This window comes from Colius striatus, chromosome 4, assembly GCF_028858725.1.
Source record: "Colius striatus isolate bColStr4 chromosome 4, bColStr4.1.hap1, whole genome shotgun sequence".
NCBI lineage: Eukaryota > Metazoa > Chordata > Aves > Coliiformes > Coliidae > Colius > Colius striatus.
This window is the reverse complement of record NC_084762.1, coordinates 63,136,258-63,154,286: the sequence shown is the minus strand read 5'-3', so window position 1 is coordinate 63,154,286 and position 18,029 is coordinate 63,136,258. Positions and strand designations below refer to the sequence as shown.

At 39.2% G+C, this 18,029-nt stretch overlaps 1 protein-coding gene across 2 annotated transcripts; it reads left to right on the top strand.

Annotated features, from left to right (window-relative positions):
• The first annotated feature begins 1,283 nt into the window (after window positions 1–1,283).
• Window positions 1,284–17,810, top strand: LACTB2 (lactamase beta 2). Of its 2 annotated transcripts, XR_009818709.1 has the most exons (8): window positions 1,284–1,522; window positions 1,957–2,120; window positions 3,431–3,554; window positions 7,356–7,534; window positions 12,114–12,262; window positions 14,545–14,626; window positions 16,902–17,012; window positions 17,470–17,810. XR_009818709.1 is itself a non-coding variant. In XM_061996026.1 (7 exons), the coding sequence occupies exons 1-7, from the start codon at window positions 1,401–1,403 to the stop codon at window positions 16,943–16,945; spliced, it is 864 nt and encodes a 287-aa protein (XP_061852010.1). In that variant the 5' UTR covers window positions 1,284–1,400; the 3' UTR covers window positions 16,946–17,810. The 2 variants fall into 2 exon arrangements, 1 of the variants encoding a protein (XP_061852010.1); XM_061996026.1 differs by having other exon boundaries at window positions 16,902–17,810.
• The last annotated feature ends 219 nt before the right edge of the window (window positions 17,811–18,029 follow it).

Genomic DNA, 18,029 nt, shown 5'->3' with positions numbered 1-18,029 from the left:
GTACTGTGTCTGTGGCTTTTGGGATGCCTGGCAATTAACAGCCCAGGAGTAGATAATGTAGGCCTACTCAAGGTACTGCAGGCAACCCTCTTGTTCACAACCCCCTTGTCACAAAGCAAACTGTTTGGCTGAATAGGTGACTGCAAGGTAACACATACTGTTTGTGTAGCTGAAGGATTAGCTAGCACTTTACATGTAGCTAACTTAGCTACACTTAACTGTAGCTAGATTAGCACTGATGAAACAGCCCAGGTGCTTTAAGGACACAGAACACCTCTGCTCTAATTTTTCTAACAATGGCAGCTGAAAAGCAATTAATTAGAGGTTTCAGAGGGGACACTGCAAACACAATTGAATTTCAGTACCTTGCAGGCTCTAGAATGAATGTGATTTGCAAACACAGTATTACTGTTTGGATGACAGTGACATTTCCAAATCACAGAATGGCTGAGACTTGAAGGGATCTCTGGATGTCATTTCATTCAACTCCCACGCTCAAAGGTCACCTAGACCTGGTTTTCCAGGACTACATCCAGAGGGCTTTTGAGTATCTCCAAGGAGGGAGACTCCAAAACTTCCCTGAGCAACCTGTGTCAGTGTGCAGTCACCCTCATAAACTCTTTGCTGATGTTCAGAGGGAACCTCCCATGTTTCAGTTCGTGCCCATTGCCTCTGGTCCTGGCACTGGGCACCGTAACAGGACCAGAGTCAATGGCCCTGTGACAGTCTGGCTCCATCCTCTATGCATCCCCTGTTCAGGTATTTACAGGGATTAAGGAGATCTCCCAGAGCCTTCTCTTCTTGAGGCTCGACAGTCCCAGCTCTCTCCGTGTTTCTTCACAGAAGAGATGCTCCAGTCTCTTCGTCACTTTAGTGACCCTTCAGTAGACACTCTTCAGTAGCTCCCTGATTTTCTTCAAAATGCTGAATCCTACATAGCTCCCATATACCCTATAAGCAGGCATGTTCTCAGAACATACAGAAGATAGAGCTGTTGCTACAACAAATTCCTAAATACAGGAAGAAACCAGCAGAGCCTGGACCTGCGTCTCAGTGGGCAGCAGTGCGGTACCCACTCCTTAAAGGAGAATATCGCCTTTATCTCCCTGAATTACCACAGCCTTTGTTCTTAGAGGCCGAAATTCTAAGGGAAATCCTCCAGTGCCCCGCCGCGGCCATGGGCCAGGAAGAACTGCCTCACTGAGGGCAGCAGCCGGCCCCGCCTCCCAGTCACTTGGCCTCACACCCGGGCGGAAAGAAACCGGATAGGCGGTGTAGCAGTATGGGCGGTTTCCGCTCTCCCGCCTATTTTATGGTCGTTGACGGTGGTGTGAGGGAAAGCGGAGCCGGGAGGAGTGAGCGAGAATTGTAGGGCGAAGGAGTTGCCGCTGCCGGCCGAGATGGTATCGCTGCTGCCGCGCATCGAGCGGCTGTCGTCGCGGGTGGTGCGGGTGCTTGGCTGCAACCCGGGGCCCATGACTCTGCAGGGCACCAACACCTACCTGGTGGGCACCGGGCCCAGGTAACGACCCTGCTTGGGGCCGGGGGAAGGGGTCGGGGATGTGGTGGCGGCGGTCGCTGCCGCTCTGTCCCCTTGCCCCCTCAGCGCTTGGATCTTACGCGCTGCCGCCGGCTTGAGAGGCGGCTACGGGGTAGGTGCTTCGCCGAAGGCCTCGCAGCTCCCTGCCAGTGCTAAACGGTAGCGCCACACCTGTCCGGGACCTGCGACTGTCTGGACTAAATTTATGATTTATCTTTGTCAATTGTTTTGCCACGGGGGGTGGAATGTCGCAAAGGGAGATAATGGTGTCTGGAATATGGAGAAATCTGTTATTACTACATGGCCATGCAACCCAGGGTTCTTCTAAACATTATTTAACTATCACCTGAGCACTGTGAAGTCCCTCACTGTTGATTTTTTTTCCCTTCTCTCTTTCTCTGTGTGTGTATGTGTAGAAGAGTCCTTATTGACACTGGGGAACCATCTACTCCAGAGTATATTGGCTGTTTAAAGCAGGCACTGTCAGAGTTCAACATCTCAATTCAAGAAATTTTAGTGACACACTGGCATCATGATCATACTGGTGGAATACCTGATATCTGCAAAAACATCCCTAATGGTAGGCCAGAGGTATTGGACATTCTTGGAAATGTTAGTTAGGTGATAAGAACAAACTTTCCCAGAGTGCCTCTGTGTATGTCGGCTGGATTATTATTTGCCTGGAATCTCCATATAAACTATATGTAATTTCATTATACTGTTAGAGTGTGTAGAAAGAGAACAGTGAATATTATGGTTGTAGTACTACATGCTGTGCATACCTACATTATAAATACTGAAATACTTCAATACCTGTGCATACTTACATAGTGACTTTTTCTTAGGTATGAATACTGAGAACTTAGATTACCATCAGCAGTTTACATGATTAAGAGGTGTGAGAAAAACTCAAATGACAAATTGACCGGTATTTTTGCTTGTGTAAAAACAGTAAATAACTTAATCTCTGAAAAAGAAACATACAGAACTTTGAGGTTCCTTACACAAGAATATTAGTAATTGCTGACAGATTCATAGGCCTTGGATTGTGAGGGGAAAGAGGGCAGGGTAATCTGCAGGTAAATTCTTGTCTAAAAGAAAACTTGTATTTCATATTCATTAGCAGATGCTTCTGTTTTGGTATCTGAGGAGAGAATAAGCAGTATGGATAACGTGGTTCGTCTTAACAGTGTTGGACTTTGTCACAAGCTTTGTCACAAGATTTATCAGATTTTGTAAAGTTGCCAAGTTCTTATCTTCAAAGAAGCCTGGGCACTACTGAAAACAGCATTGGTGTCTTAGTGAGGATTTTGGTCTTGTCAGCCCATGAGCATGTTTGTAAAGACTACTGAGGGATATAAAGGCCTTTCTGGGTTGCTATCCATAGCTGTTCCAGACAAGGTATTCACAGTTCATGCACAGTTTGGAATGATAGGTGCTGAAGGAGGATGCAGGTCAAAAAAACATCCATCCAATGTTAGGCAAATGTTGAATGATGCTTCTGAGAATCATAATGCAGAACGTGAGTGCAGAAATTTTAGTGATATAGTAGAAATTTGGGCTTTTTGGCTCTTGAGTTGAGAAGGAACATTTATAAAATATAATCATTACTGACATTTCATTAATTTCACTCATGCTCTTTTGTCCTCTAAATTGCTGCTGATACAGGGTGCAGGCTTCAGATTCAGTTGCTTTCACTGTTAAGTGTTTGTGGCTCTGGACTAAGGTTGCTTTATAAACATAAAGTTACTGTACAGAATTTCTTCAGTCTAGTTTTGTATTCATACTGTGTAATAGTTAATAGCACTTGTTCAATGAGTAACCTTTCTGTAGAATTAGTTTTGTTAGTGACAAATTCAAAACGTCATTTTCTTTGCTTTCTTTAAATAGACTCTGAATATCGCATCTGTAAACTTCCTCGTGTTCCTCACAGTGAAGAAGTAATAGAAGGAGGACATAAATATTTTTATCTTAAAGAGGGAGATGTGGTAGAGACAGAGGGAGCCACACTCAGGTAAACACCAATTTCTGCAAGTTTGTTAGGTCACTTTTTTCTTCAGACTTCTGACATGTATGTATATTCTAACTGCTAATGATTGTGTCCTGGTTTAGACCCATCAGGGAACAAAAGACCACCTTTAGCCTCAAGTACCTAAGAGGCTGAGAATTGCCAAAGGGCAGGGAAAGCTTAATTGTCGCTTAAGGTTCAGGACAAAACAGACCTGGCTACTCGGCTTGGGGAAGAAAACAGAAAATCATTTAATGCAACATCAACTAAAATATAACCTTAAAACCGCAAAACATAACCAAAATAAAACAACACAGAGTAGTACAACAATGAAGTGTCCGACCACACCTTCTTGCCACACCTCCCCTCTTCCTGGGCTCAGAGCCCTGATTTCTTTGTTTTTACCTCCTCCAGCCATGAACAGCCCCGGGGCACGGGGAGTGGGGGTTGCAGTTAGTCTATTCCCAACAGCTTCTGCCGTTTGTCTCTCCTCAGGACAGGTGGGCTCCACACCTGTCCTCCCTGCAAGTCCATGGGGTACCTCACACACCCGGCAGCCCTGCATGGGCTGCTCCGATGTGTATTTATCCCAAAGGCCACAGGTCCTCTCTGCCTCTCATGTGGGGCTGCTTTGCGGCCTCCAGGCTCTCCAGCACGGCCTATGCCATGGCTGTCTCCCCACACAGTCTCTCGCCAGTCTGGGCTCAGTCACACGGAGCTGCTGGTAATGCTCAGTCCTGCCATGACCCTCCATGGGTTGCAGGGGTACAGCCTGCATTCTCGCTATGGCTTGCGGAGGAGTCTCTGGCCTATTGCTTCTCCTTCCTTCCTCCTTCTCTGGCTGTAGGGTCCACGTGGTCGCCTGCATCTTGTATCACTCTTATACCTCCTGCCAGCACTCCAAATTCCCGTCCCTAAATAGTGATCGCGGAGGCAGCAGATTGGCCCAGCCAGGCTGGAGGTGGGTGTGAACCCAGGAGCCAGGGGAGAGTCCACAAGCTCTTCACTGCAACCCGCTCCCCCTTTTACCATGCAAAAGCTGCTCCTTGCTAAACCAGGACAGATTGACAATCTATACATCAACTCTTCTCAGCTCTTAGACATGTAGACTTCCTGTTGTGATCCAGAAGAGTATGTTAATATGAAGACATAGCTTTTATGAACGGGGATTGTCAGGAATTAGTCTTTGTACTCGGCAGAGAAATAAAGAATGTTTCCCATGAAAAATACTTCCTCTGGGAAATTAAAATACTCTCTTATCACTCTTTGATAAGAAGTTATTATTAGAATTTATACTTGTGAGATTGTCTGGAGGGTTTAACATGCCTTTCTTTTTACTTTTAGTGTTTTTAGGAAATATTTTTAACTAAACTAAAATATTTAATACTTAATATGTTAAATTTTAAACCTTTAACCTGTCAGGTTGTTGTAGGGTGCCAGTTTGGGAGGGCTTCTTCCCACAGAGCACGTTGCCTGTCTCATTAGCACAATAAAAATATCTGACCATTCTTTTTCCAGAGTTCTTTCATTAATAAGCCATTACTCTTCTAAGGACAAGTTTTGGTGGTTTCCTCAGTTTAGATTGTATTTTGTGAATTGTATCCCACTTATAGAATATGTTACCTGACTGATTAGAAGAGGGAAAAAAGGCAAAAATAAAAGATACATTTCAATAGAAAAGCATTCTATTTTGTTAGTATGGAAAACTTGGACATGGATAGAACCACAGAATCATAGAATGGTAGGGGTTGGAAGGGACCTTTAGAGATCATCTAGTCTAACCCCCCTGCAGAAGCAGGTTCACCTAGATCAGGTCACATAGGAACATGTCCAGGCAGATCTTGAAGACCTCCAAGGAAGGAGACTCCACAACCCCTCTGGGCAGCCTGTGCCACTGCTCCCTCACCCTCACAGTGAAGTAGTTTTTTCTTATGTTTAAGGGGAACTTTTTGTGTTCCAGCTTCATCCCATCAACCTCCCAACACCCACCCTTTAGATATTTATGAATGTTAATAAAATCCCCCCTCAATCTCCTCTTCTCCAGACTAAACAGCCCCAGTTCTCGCAGCCTTTCCTTGTATGAAAGATGTTCCATTCCCTTGATCGTCTTGGTGGCCCTGTGCTGGACTCTCTCCAGAAGTTCTCTGTCCCTCTTGAGCTGAGGAGCCCAGAACTGGACACAGTACTCCAGATGAGGCCTCACCAGGGCAGAGTAGAGAGAGAGAAGAACCTCCCTTGACCTACTGGCCACGCTCTTCTTGATGCATCCCAGGATGCCATTGGCCTTCTTTGCCATGAGGGCACACTGCTGGCTCATATTTAGCTTATTATCAATAAAGACTCCCAGGTCTCTCTCTGCAGAGCTGCTTTTCAGCATTCAACCCCTGGCCTGTACTGGTGCATGGGGTTGTTCCTTCCCAGATGCAGGACTTTATTATATTGAATATTGAAGACCTAGCCTATGTTTCAACAAAATCAATTTAGAGATGGAAATCAACTTGTTAAATCTGAATCTAAGACAGGAGTGGCACATTTTGAAGTTTGGGGTAACAGATCCAAACTTTATAGTTCGTTAAAAACAGGTATTCTCATCCAATAAGCACTTCAAGGATAATTTTAGATCAACTACTGGTTCCAAAGCAGCAGTATCTGCATGTTACATTTTAGTTAGCAAGTTTTCAGAGTGTGCCAGGCAGCACTGGGTTCTTTTTCTTCAGTTTTTGCATGTTAGTGGTTAAGCTTCCTGGTAAAGTTTGATCAAAAACTGGAGGATACCACTTCCTACAAAGGCAAGATGCAACCCATCAACTCAATTTTTATGTTACCTCTGCAGGACGGTGGCTGTCCTGCTTTCTGCTAAACTCCATACTTGCTAAGAGCTGGAAGTCACAGCGCCTCCCAGCCCTGTGCTGCTGTGGCTGGGTGCTGTGTTGCATTGGCAACTATGCCATGCATGGCACCAGCTCTGTCACTTCCTGATCACCACTTGGATGCTTCAGCCCTTAAGGAGAAGATTCTTGTGAATTTCAGCAGTGATGCTGGTCTGAGTTGTGTTACTTTCAGTTTGAAGGAGTTGTGAGGTCTTCTACCTTTCAAAAATCGTAGTGAAAGGACATGGCAGTGAAGGTCCTTATCAGCTCAGGTTACTGTATACTTATCAACAGTCTTTGCTGTATTCTAATGCAGCACTCATTCAAGCTGTGGGATCCTAAATCCCTACCATTTAGATGTTTAATGACCTGTATGTAGAGCAGCTAAATGACCACAATTCCATTTTGTATTTGATAGCTCCACTCCCTTGGGTCATGGGGCTTTCAGGGAAGAACAAATTTTGGGATAGACCTTAATCTGTGTTGAGTTCAGAAGTTTACATTTAATTTTGAAAATAATTGGCAAGATTGTCTTTACCTTCTTTTGGTAAGTGCAAAGCATATGTCAAGAACCTCACACATTTCAATATGGAAGTAACTTGTCAATTTTTATTTTTTAAAGCCTCAGAGTAAAGCCCTTTATAACACAAATTCCACATGACTAGCCAGCTCCCTTAATGCACTTTTATTATGATACATCACATAAGTAAAAGTCTGTTAGAGGTGGTGATCTGTGTGCCCTACATCTTAGAAGAAAACAGAGTTTGAATAGACAAAGTGATACCCTGTTTACATTGACTTTTCAGCCTCTTTTTTTTTTTTTTTGTCTGTTTCTTTTCCTGGTTATTGTGTGGGCTACTTTTTGTAGCTTCTGAAAATGAAGCATATATGCTGTATGGAAAAACGTAGAGTTTTTTGTTGTTGTTCTTTTAAACAGAGTTTTATATACACCTGGACACACTGATGATCACATGGCTTTACATCTAGAAGAGGAAAATGCTGTATTTTCTGGTGACTGTATTTTAGGAGAGGGAACAACAGTAATTGAAGACCTGTATGACTACATGAAAACTTTGAGAAGGTTGTTACAAATGAAACTAGATTTAATATATCCAGGTAAGTGGTTCTGCTTTTAACTGTTCTGTTTTACTATATAATTTTTAAATATCTCCTCCAAGAATTTGAGAACTCTCATTACAATCAAACACCATTATTAATGCAACAGTATAAGTTCTTAGTGTATATGCAGTGCTAAGCTAAACTGACTTTATGGCATGCTAGTTTGCAAGACTTCAAAATTTTTCAGTGATAGATATCTGTTCTTCCTGACATTTCTCCCTTTGAGGCTGAATCTTGTGCTCCTGTGCCCAAAGCCTACAGAAGCCAGAATCTTGTGCTGTCGGAATCGTACAACAAATTCAGTTTTCTCACATTACTCTATCCAGGTACCTTAATGTTTCCCTGGAATCAAAAATTATATTCTTCTTTTGGTCCTTTGCATCCTCTCATACATTTTCAGTGTGAGCAACCTAGTAGTGTTTTTTGAGAGAGATGTCTGTCCTTTGCAGCACAGATTAATCACTGTGCATCTTGGAAAGCTGCAGATCTGTCAAATGTATTGGTTAATGAGTTAGGTTAAATTTGAACAAGAGCCAGGAGGCCAAACATTGTGTTCTAAAAATAAGTTGCTGATTCATTCAGTGTGTGATTTTGCTTTAATTTTTTTCCCCTCTATCTCCACCAAACCTTGGGAATGCTTTTCTTTTTCATATAAACCACGTGTCTATTTGACAAGGCTGGATTTTATGAATTCATTATGCAAGTGAGATTTAAACTCCTCATTTGCTTGTTCAGAGCTATGTCTCAGGATTTTTTTCTGACTTTTTCTGTTTCATCTTCTTCAACTTGTCATTCTGAGCGGCTGTGTCTACTTTCTCAGTTCTGTCTTCCTCCATTAACCATCTATGTTTAGCCTACATAACCAAACCTCTTTCATGTTCATTCTTGAAATATGATTCTTTCTAAGTAGATGTTCTTCAAGCACTTGAAGATCTAAACATAAAAATGGCAGTTAAGAAAAACATCATTATACATATTCTATGGATGTGGAAGCTGACATAGACTTGCTTCCAGTCATTGACTTAACTGCTGTGCCAGTTAAGCCTCTAGTAAGGAGTATTCGAGCCTCCCAGAATCTCAATCTATTGATCAATCAATGTTCTACTTTCTTTCTTAAATACCTACAAAACAGAGTCTGTTCCTCTAATTGAATTTCTACTTTCCAAAACCCTATGTGTGCCAAATTCTGTTAGGTTTATCAATTCTATCTGTTGTATTTCACTCTCTCCATAGTCATTATTTTTTAATTACATGTTCACCAAAGTTGAATAATTGTCCCATTCATCCCTGTTTGCTACACGACTGTTGGGTATGTTCATGCAGTACTTGCAGTTAGGAAGCCAGTTGGAGGTTAGGTGTTTTCAGTGATAAGTTGCTAAGCATTGGGATGGTTTGAAACTAACTTTTTTTAATTCATGCATTACAAAATGTAGTGTGCAATTGTCAACAAGGTAACTATTGCCCCATCAGAACAAGTGTTTATACTATTGGTATGTACTACAGTGAAATAGTAACTATAGCAGAAAGTGGCTTGCTTAACCAACATATTCTACATAAGCTCAGTACTTACACTTTATTGCACTTTTAGGTCTTCATAATTCTTCATCTGTTTCTCTGTTCTCCATCCATGCTTTGGCATTCACATTGCAGCCTCAGAGTTAGGTATAGAGGAGCACGAATTTTTTGGAACAAGCTTACTGCTAGCTAGGTATGAGAAGCTGAATTTTTCCAGTCCTTCCACTTCCATGTTTATCTTTTAATTTAATGTGTAAATTACTTCAGCCATAATACTCGTGACAGCCCATTTATACTCAATAGTGATGAGAATCCTTGGGACCAGAAAAGGGCATTTTAGTCAGCAGAGGGCTCCCCATCCTGTAATAATAAACAACGTTCCTTCATAAAACAGAAAAAACGTCCTGGAGTTAGGAATCCCTGCAAGATATCATGAGCCAACTATTTTTTTCAATTTTATCCTTTAAGCTTTAATTTACTGTAAAGTAAGGGAATCTATATTACTTCATAGGGTGTTCTAAGAATAAAAACTTACTGATTTTGATCATCTGGGCTATACAGAGGTCTAAAATAATACAAAGCTCTCTGATGTGAAATCTGAATGATTGGAAAGATATTTTGAGAGGTGCATTTCACATACTCAGAAACATTTTACATTTATTCAGATACTAATTTATTCACCAGTGAAGTTAACTGTGTTGCTTTCCTTGAAAAATTATGGATAGAAAAGATCCATATGTGTTTTTAGTTCCAAGCTTTCTGACATCAATTTAATCTATGAATATGCATAAACAATGGCTGTGGGTCAGATGATGTAATGGATTTAAATGCCTTTTGCAAAATATGGGTTTAATTCCAGGTACTGATATTTGTCTTGTGGCCTAAGTCAATTAAATCACTTACAAGAGCAGGGACTGGTTTTAAGGGTGCCTGGTAATTCCATGTGCAGACCTTAATTTTGAATGTTTTAACACAAATTCTGTCTTTATAGAATGCAAGAGAATGGACATTTACCGTTATAATCTCTGCTCTGTGTATCTCAATGTGTTTTTTCTAAATTTAAACTTTTTTTTTAATAAATGGTAACATACTTACTAGAAATAGTTATGTTTGTAATTTATTTTGTGAGGAACGATAGCTTCAAATTAAATATGTTTTAAATCATTAATGCACGTGACAGTTTTATATTTACATGTTACATTTTGTATTTATAATACTGTCTTTACACAAGGTAAGCTTCAATGGCTGTTTAGTAATTTCAGATCTCCTGAAGTGAATGAATAACTTCAGGTATGCATAAATATTTTGACTTGCTGAAGGATAGATTCCTTTGATGCAGTTTTATTTCACAAATATTCTAACCTCAAAAAATTAGGTGATTTTTTTTTTTCTATGTGCTGTCTATCCCCAGGCAAAACAAGCTCAATTGACCCATTTAGTTAGTTAACTCAAAAGTACAAGAATATGATGATTTTTTTAAAAATAGTTGGAGAACGTCAACAGAAACTGTCTGATCTGGATGACATAAAATAACTTCTAAAAGAAAATTATGGGTTTTTTTACAGTACTGTCTGTTCTATTTATATAGCGTTTAGACTGGCAGAGCTGTAAGTGGCTGCTGCTACTTCAGGTGAAGTTTACTGCTATATGGACAAAAAATAGGAAGTCCTGCTATAAAAAGCATGTCATGAATATCCATGCAAGTAAACTTCCGTATAGGTAAAACATTAAGTTTATTTTCTGTGCATGTAACTCGCATATTTTCATCTGTCATTTTACTGTATCATGAGGCAATATTTGATTTTTCCAAAAGGTTAATGCTTTACCAGTTAAGCTTTTTTCTAATTTGTTTCAAAGATTTTTGATAAGTTGGACATTTCTGATCTGCCATGAGAAGTCCAAGGAAAAACCTGTGTGAGGGGTTTTTTTTGTTTATTAATCAGACAGACATAAAATGATCCACATCTAACCTTCCTTGTGCATTGTGTGTCTGCTCTTCTGATTGGCTCACTGATTTGTCTTCTGTTAATTGTTTTGATCTTGCTTATGGTAGTATATTCTTAAGAGAATAATGTATATACAGTGTGTGAACCAGTTTTGAAGATCTGATCTGGAAATTTTATCTGTCACAGTTAAAGATGTTACCTCTCCTGCCTCTGTGTTTGCTAGATAGCCTGACAACAGAACAGTAGTACATGAGTCTTTGCCTCAGCCACTACTGTTCAAACGCCAGTATCAGTTTAAATCATCAGTTTCCATAACTTTTGGGGAGAGTGAGACAGGCAGATAGAGGTAATATAATAATCTGAATCTCATCTTTAAACTCTGTTCAGCTGTGAACTCCCTTTTTTCTAATAGTCTAAAGTAGTCCTCCCTTGGTTTCCATCTGAAGTATTCCCTTTCCCCATTCAGACTTTTCAGAGTCTAATTCTTCCTTTCCATCCTAATGGTTTTCAATTGCACACTGTGATGCAGGCATCCAAACTCAATTTTGGCCTATTTATATGAAAACAAAAAAACCAAAAACAAAAAACCAAAAAACCTTCAAACTTATGCATAGAGTCTCTTGCAGTTTAGAATAATAGAATGGCAGGGGTTGGAAGGGACCTTTAGAGATCATCTAGGCCAACCCCCCTGCCAAATCAGGTCCACCTAGATCAGGTCGCATAGGAACATATGCAGGTGGGTCTTGAAGACCTCCAAGGAAGGAGACTGCACTCCCTCCAGGGGCAGCGTGTTCCACTGCTCCCTCACCCTCACAGTGAAATGGTTTTTTCTTATATTTAAGTGGAACTTTTTGTGTTCCAGCTTCATCCCATTACCCCTTGTCCTGTTGCTAAATACAACAGAAAAAAGGGATGTCCCACCATTCCTGACACCAACTATTTAGATATTTGTAAATATTAATAAGATCCCCATGAGGATGTTAAATAGACAAGTGTTGCTCCCTTCTTAGGATTTTTAAGTCTATAAGAGTTTACGTAAGAATGATTCAATTACTGCATAACATACTTAATTCCAAATTTAAGTAAAGTGCTGTGGTACATGTGTTTTTATTTAGGTCATGGCCCAGTAGTACGTGATGCAAATGCTAGAATCCAAAGCTACATTTCTCACCGAATTGCACGTGAACGGCAAATTCTAAGTGCTTTACAGAGTAATCCTGGAAAATCATATACATCATCGGAGCTTTTAGAGATAGTATACAAGGTAATTGTTCTTTAAAAGTTTTTAGATCAAACTAAAGAAAGTAGAGGTTATGTTCTTAAAATTGTATGTAACAATTGAAGTATTTGAGTGAAGACCGTGGTGGCTTTTTAAACAAGGAAAAGAAAATTCTGCTTATTCACAGTTCATATGTGACTCTGCATTTAAATTATATTACTTAAGCGCTCTGATGGCACGGAGCCTAAATGATTCTTATAGGATCATTATAGTTGGAAAAGGCCTTTAAGATCATCAAACCTAACCTCACACTGCTAGGCCCGTCACTAAACTAAACAGATACTAAACAGTATCAGCACCTCATCTATGCGTCTTTTGAATTAGCTCTAGGGATGGTGACTCCACCACCTCCCTGGGCAAGCCCATTCCAGTGCTTAACAATCCTCTCAGTGAAAAAGTTCTTCCTAATGTCCAATCTAAACCTCCCCTGGTGCAACTTGAGCCCATTTTCTCTTGTCCTGTCATTCATTACTGGAGAGAAGATATCGACCCCCACCTCACTGTAACTCCCCTTCAGGTAGTTGTAGAGAGTATATCTCCTCTTAGACTCCTCTAGGCTAAACATCCACAGCTTCCTCAGCCACTCCTCATAAGACTTCTTCTCTAGAACCTTCACCAGCTTTGTTGCCTGTCTCTAGACACGCTCCAGCACCTCAATGTCCTTGTAGTGGGAGGCTCAGAAGTGAACACAGTATTCGAGGTGCAGACTCACCAGCACCAAGTACAGAGTAACAATCACCTCTTTGGCCCTGATGGCCACACTATTTCTGATACAAGCCAGGATGCCATTTGGCCAGCTTGGCCACCTGAGCACACTGATGACTTATGTTCAACCTGCTGTTGATTAACACCCCCAGGTCCTTTTCTGCAGGACAGCTTTCCAGCAACTCTGCCCAAAGCCTGTAGCACTGTGAACTTCTTATTTCACTATCTAGATAGTCCTAAGCACAGTTTCATAGGACCAAGTAAAAATAAAGTTGTAGTGCTCTGCTCTAAGTGAATAGGGTGAAATGACTGTTAATTATTGATTTGTCAAAGTGTCTTTGGAATCTCCTGAAAGACTGGTTAAAACTTCTAGGTTGGTGGTGTTTTTTTCTAGATTTATCAAGGTGCAGATGAACTTCAGTTCCACAGAGATGGATACTGCTCTCAGAAGTAGGGTAGCTTGGACATGTCATTAGACAGACATGGGAGTACTTTCTTGCTGTTTCATCATTCTTCATGTAACCACTGTAATTTGTATGTGTGATTATGGGGTTTATGCCTCCTAGCAAGTCGAGATAAAGAGATACAGCATTTGCTTTGGAAGAAAATCTCAGAGTTACCAATGGTGGCAGTTTTCCTGCCTGAACAACTGTAGTTTTTAAGTATACAACCATTCACATGTTTCTGTAAACCACAAACCACTTGTCCTGTCACCATATGATAAGAATTTTTGCAGTACTACTAAAGTTTCATATTAAAAAAACAAAAAAGTATATTCTTTCAAAGCTTTTTAAAGATTCTCAATTTATTGAGCTAGTTTTCTAGTGAATTTTCTTGCTAGATTCCTGTTATTTGGAGAAGAACTTTTTTAAAAAGAAGGCTTTACTTTTGGGATGATAGAGCTGGAAGGGGAGATTTTGTGAAATGTTATTGGCTTTTACGTAATGAGCATTGGAAAATTGTAAGAAACATTTTGTCTTCCTGAAGCAGTTGTAAATTTAGATTGTTTTCTCATTTACAGGTAGTAATTGTTAAAGCGTATTTAAACTCATGTAAATATTGTCATGCAATAGACTTAAAAATGCACCTGTAAATTTTTCTGTAAACTGGTTGGCTACAATGACAGTCCAGCAAAGACCAAGCTTGGAAAAGCACATCTCAGTGTTGGCCAAAGTCTGCAAATTACAAATGGATAATGCAAAGAATAAGGAAAAGTATGTTATTAAGCTACTATTTTACCTGGTGTAAAATTGATTTACTCATTTCAGTTTATTGTCATATAACTAACTGAATGTTCAACATATCAGTTCGGAAGAGGAAAATCTGTTAATAAACCATGAGTTGCATATATTAAAAAAATAACTGGAAGATATTGAAGTTACTTGCTGTGAGAGTGCCTTGAGAGTTTGTGGATGCATCATCCCTGGCACTGTTCAAGGCCAGGCTGGATGGGGCTTTGAGCAACCTGGGCTAGTGGAAAGCATCCCTGCCGATAGTAGAGAGGTTCAATGAGATGATCTTTAAGGACCATTCTATGATTCTATGTTTTGTATTCCCATTAGGAGATTCCTGAGAATTTGCTTCGAGCAGCAGAAAGTAACCTCCTGGTTCACTTGAAGAAGTTGGAAAAAGAAGGAAAAGTGTGTAAGTTATGGATGAAGGGGTGGAAGGAGAGTCATTTTCCTTTTGATTTTCTATGTGTTGTTTTTCATTATCTTTGTGTGCATTATTTCCTAGGGAAAAACAAAAACAAAAGCAAACAAAAAAACCTTGCGGTTAATGGCAGTTGCTGCCTTTCAGACAGTTTGAAGTAGAAGTAAATACGACATAGCATTCCATGGGATTACAATTTCTGTTTCTGCTTTTCCTAAATGCATATTGTTGTATGCCTATGTCCTGGAGATGCTTAACATCACACAGTGCAAGTGTTTACCGTTTCTGATCAGTACAGTACTTAAGTAGAGCAACTATATTTAGTTGACTGGTTTTACATTGTGCCTTTACTTTTAGAGGCAAGGTGAAGTATTCTATTTCTGTAATGGCATGCGCATGTGGGAATGTTATTCAGCCAGAAGCTAAAGAAAGTATTGCTTTCTGTACATTACATAACTGCACCCAGGACTGTACTTAGAAGTAAATAATAACACAGATTATTTACAACTGTTTCACATTTTCAGCATTTACTGACCTGAATAGGGACATGAAATTAGTGGGTCTTTTTCAACTTAGCCCTTCTGTTGATTTTCATGATAAATGAGCTACTAGGTACTAATCGTTTCAACAGTTGAGAATTTTTGTGATAAATGACCTGCTTTTTATGCAAAGAAGATAAACTAGAGTCACAAGAATAGTCATTACTGAAGTTCAGAAAACTGTGTCTTTAAGCATGTTTGAATGCCCTAGAAGCTTACTAGCATTACACTTACTGCACCAGCTTTTAAATGTGATGTCAATTCTTGCTTATTAACGTACCTTCTTGACCTATGCATTTCTGCCAAATTGGCTCCACAAGATTCCTTGTTGCTATCAGATGATATGGACTGATTATCCTTTCCTTTCCCTGCCAAAGTAGCTCAAGCAGCAGCATTTTCTGTTTTCATGAAATAATGGGGAAATTAACTTTCTCTTTAAAGGTAGACTTACAGACTTCCCTACAAATGGCTGTGTGTATGCATCTTAAATGTCCAGGAATTGTGTAGCTAGCAACTTTCATCTCTTAAGCCAGGGGGTTTTTTATTTGTTTGAGGGGTTTTTTTCCCAAAAAAACACCTTTTTCATGCCTACTGGAGAAAAATAGCCCAGGTTTCCTCAGAAATTACCTTTGAATTTTGAAGAAACAACAGATAGGGAGCTTTAATCAGATATCTGTTCACAAAATGTCAACAGCTTGAAACGTTAGAAAGTTTAAAGGAGATACTAACCAGAAGAATTGTTGTGACTGTCCTACTCCAGGTGGAGATCCTTGATTCAGTTGTGTGCTCCTGCTTTCCACACAGCACTACTAGTGCCCTTTAAAGTTTGTTTTGTTTTTTAATCTTCAACTAGTGTTCACAGAGAAGGAGGAAAGCAATCTCACCAGAACATTTGGGCGTTTTCTGTGCTGATGCCTGCTGTGTGGAAACAGCTGGTATTTTTTTAAATACAAGCTTAGACCCAGATCTATGATAAATACTTCACATCATGTGATCTTTGTCAGTTTTTCAGTGCAAAATTTAAGGACATCTGTTAAGGAATATCAATTCTGTTGGTTCTGAGCATGTAGCATACAAATGGTTGTGTGCTCACGGTACTTGTTCATGTGGTTTTGATACAATGTCCTTTCCACATACTGCGAGTTGCAGTATTTCCAGTTTTGTTCTATTTATGGAAGACTTGAGTTACACCCTTAACAGAAAATATATTTCCAAAGAAATATGTTGTCAGTGTTGGTGATGAATGTGATAGGCATATTACAACCTTACAAGAGTTACTCAATGCAGATTACAGCTATATGCATTCTGCTCTGGTCATTAATATTTCATTCTAGCCATTGCAGTTTATGTTGGTACCTAACTTTTGTAACTGCAGTCAGGAATGATTAACTGCCTCACTTAAACCAGAAAAATAATGCCTTATAGACAAGAGTATGACACAATATGTATATGTAAGCTTTCTCCTGTGTTTGGAGAGAAGTATCTTGGTCATTGTTTCACATTTGTTAAAACACTGCTGATGAAGAAATAAAAATAATTTGACTGTTCTTAATTTAGCAGCGCTTTTTTTCCTCTAAAGTTCATAATTTCAGAAAATACAGTAAGTGTAAACTACATTTATAGACATACATATGCATGTAGGGGGTAAGTTTGAGATTGTCTAATGTTCATATATAGCATCTAAGTGCTAGTTTGTGACTAATCTGGTCTTTTTTTTTTCTTACAAGTACATGAGACGTCTCCCAACTTCAGATGGAGGAACAACTTATAAGTTACAGAAGATTGCTCAAGAGTATTTTTAATCTGCACATGAAAAAATATAATGATGAGCTCAGATGGTATATAAAATAAATTAATTCTTCCTTCTGTTTTTTAAAAAAGTGGTAACACAATTTTAAAGCAATGTTACAGTCTGTTAACTAATGCTTTTCATACTCTTCTATAAGGGAGTTTTAAAGATAAACTGATAGGTACTGAGTTAATAAAGTGGAATGGGTATGAAGAACTGAGTCTTACCACTGTTAGAAAATACTCAGCTTTAGCACTGGGGGTAGAAGACAAGTAGCAAAGTCTTGTAAACTTAATATTACAAAGTAATATTATAAATGTAATAAACCAGATAGATAAAAACATCTCTAGTAAGAAGCATAGAAAAGATGCTTTTCTAAATATGTTCTTATTTGCTTGTGATTTTCAAAAAAATATTTTCTTATAAGTTATCTGTACATTCTAAAAACCAAGTTATATTTGTTAACATGTATAAATACTGGCATTTATATTCCTTTTCTGATTTAGCTGCCTGTACACATCCTTGCTGGTTCCTTGCCGCAATACGTTTTAACAAAATCTTCTGTTTTCTGGTGGAAGTATCACTTCTATGGAATGCTTAAAGGATTCATTAATTTTAACCAATGGATGTCAAAACACACAGACTCTTCAGTTCTTTATCTTACAAGACTCTGCAAGGATATGATTAAAATCTGTATAGAGATGGCTTACACACTGTATGAAGTTAAGTTTGTCTACCACTTTATAACAAGCTTCACGTTTTGCTGTTAAATCCATTTAAACCACTGTATTTACTTGTAAGATACTGGATTGTGTATTAAAATACAGTGTTTGAATATCTATTTAAACTGCAAGCTTGGTTTTCTGTGTAACTTAAGCTTCAATATATTGTATAAATATTTGCATTACTTTGTTTATTCAAAGTATGTGAAGGTTTTATGATATCTACACTTCCTTTAATGCTGCCTCAACCTTGAAAAAAAAAAATCAGATATGGGACGTTGGAAAGTACCAAAGACAAATATATGTCCTTGAAAATCCTTGAAAACCTTTCTTTGTTCAGTCCT

What these genes read in the sequence shown, in the direction of transcription:
- LACTB2 (XM_061996026.1), top strand. Translation starts at nt 1,401, where the DNA reads ATGGTATCGCTGCTGCCGCGCATCGAGCGGCTGTCGTCGCGGGTGGTG. An exon ending in ACAGAGGGAGCCACACTCAG is followed by an intron (nt 3,555 to 7,355) that starts GTAAACACCAAT and finishes TCTTTTAAACAG; the next exon opens with AGTTTTATATACACCTGGAC. An exon ending in GGAAAAAGAAGGAAAAGTGT is followed by an intron (nt 14,627 to 16,901) that starts GTAAGTTATGGA and finishes TTTTCTTACAAG; the next exon opens with TACATGAGACGTCTCCCAAC.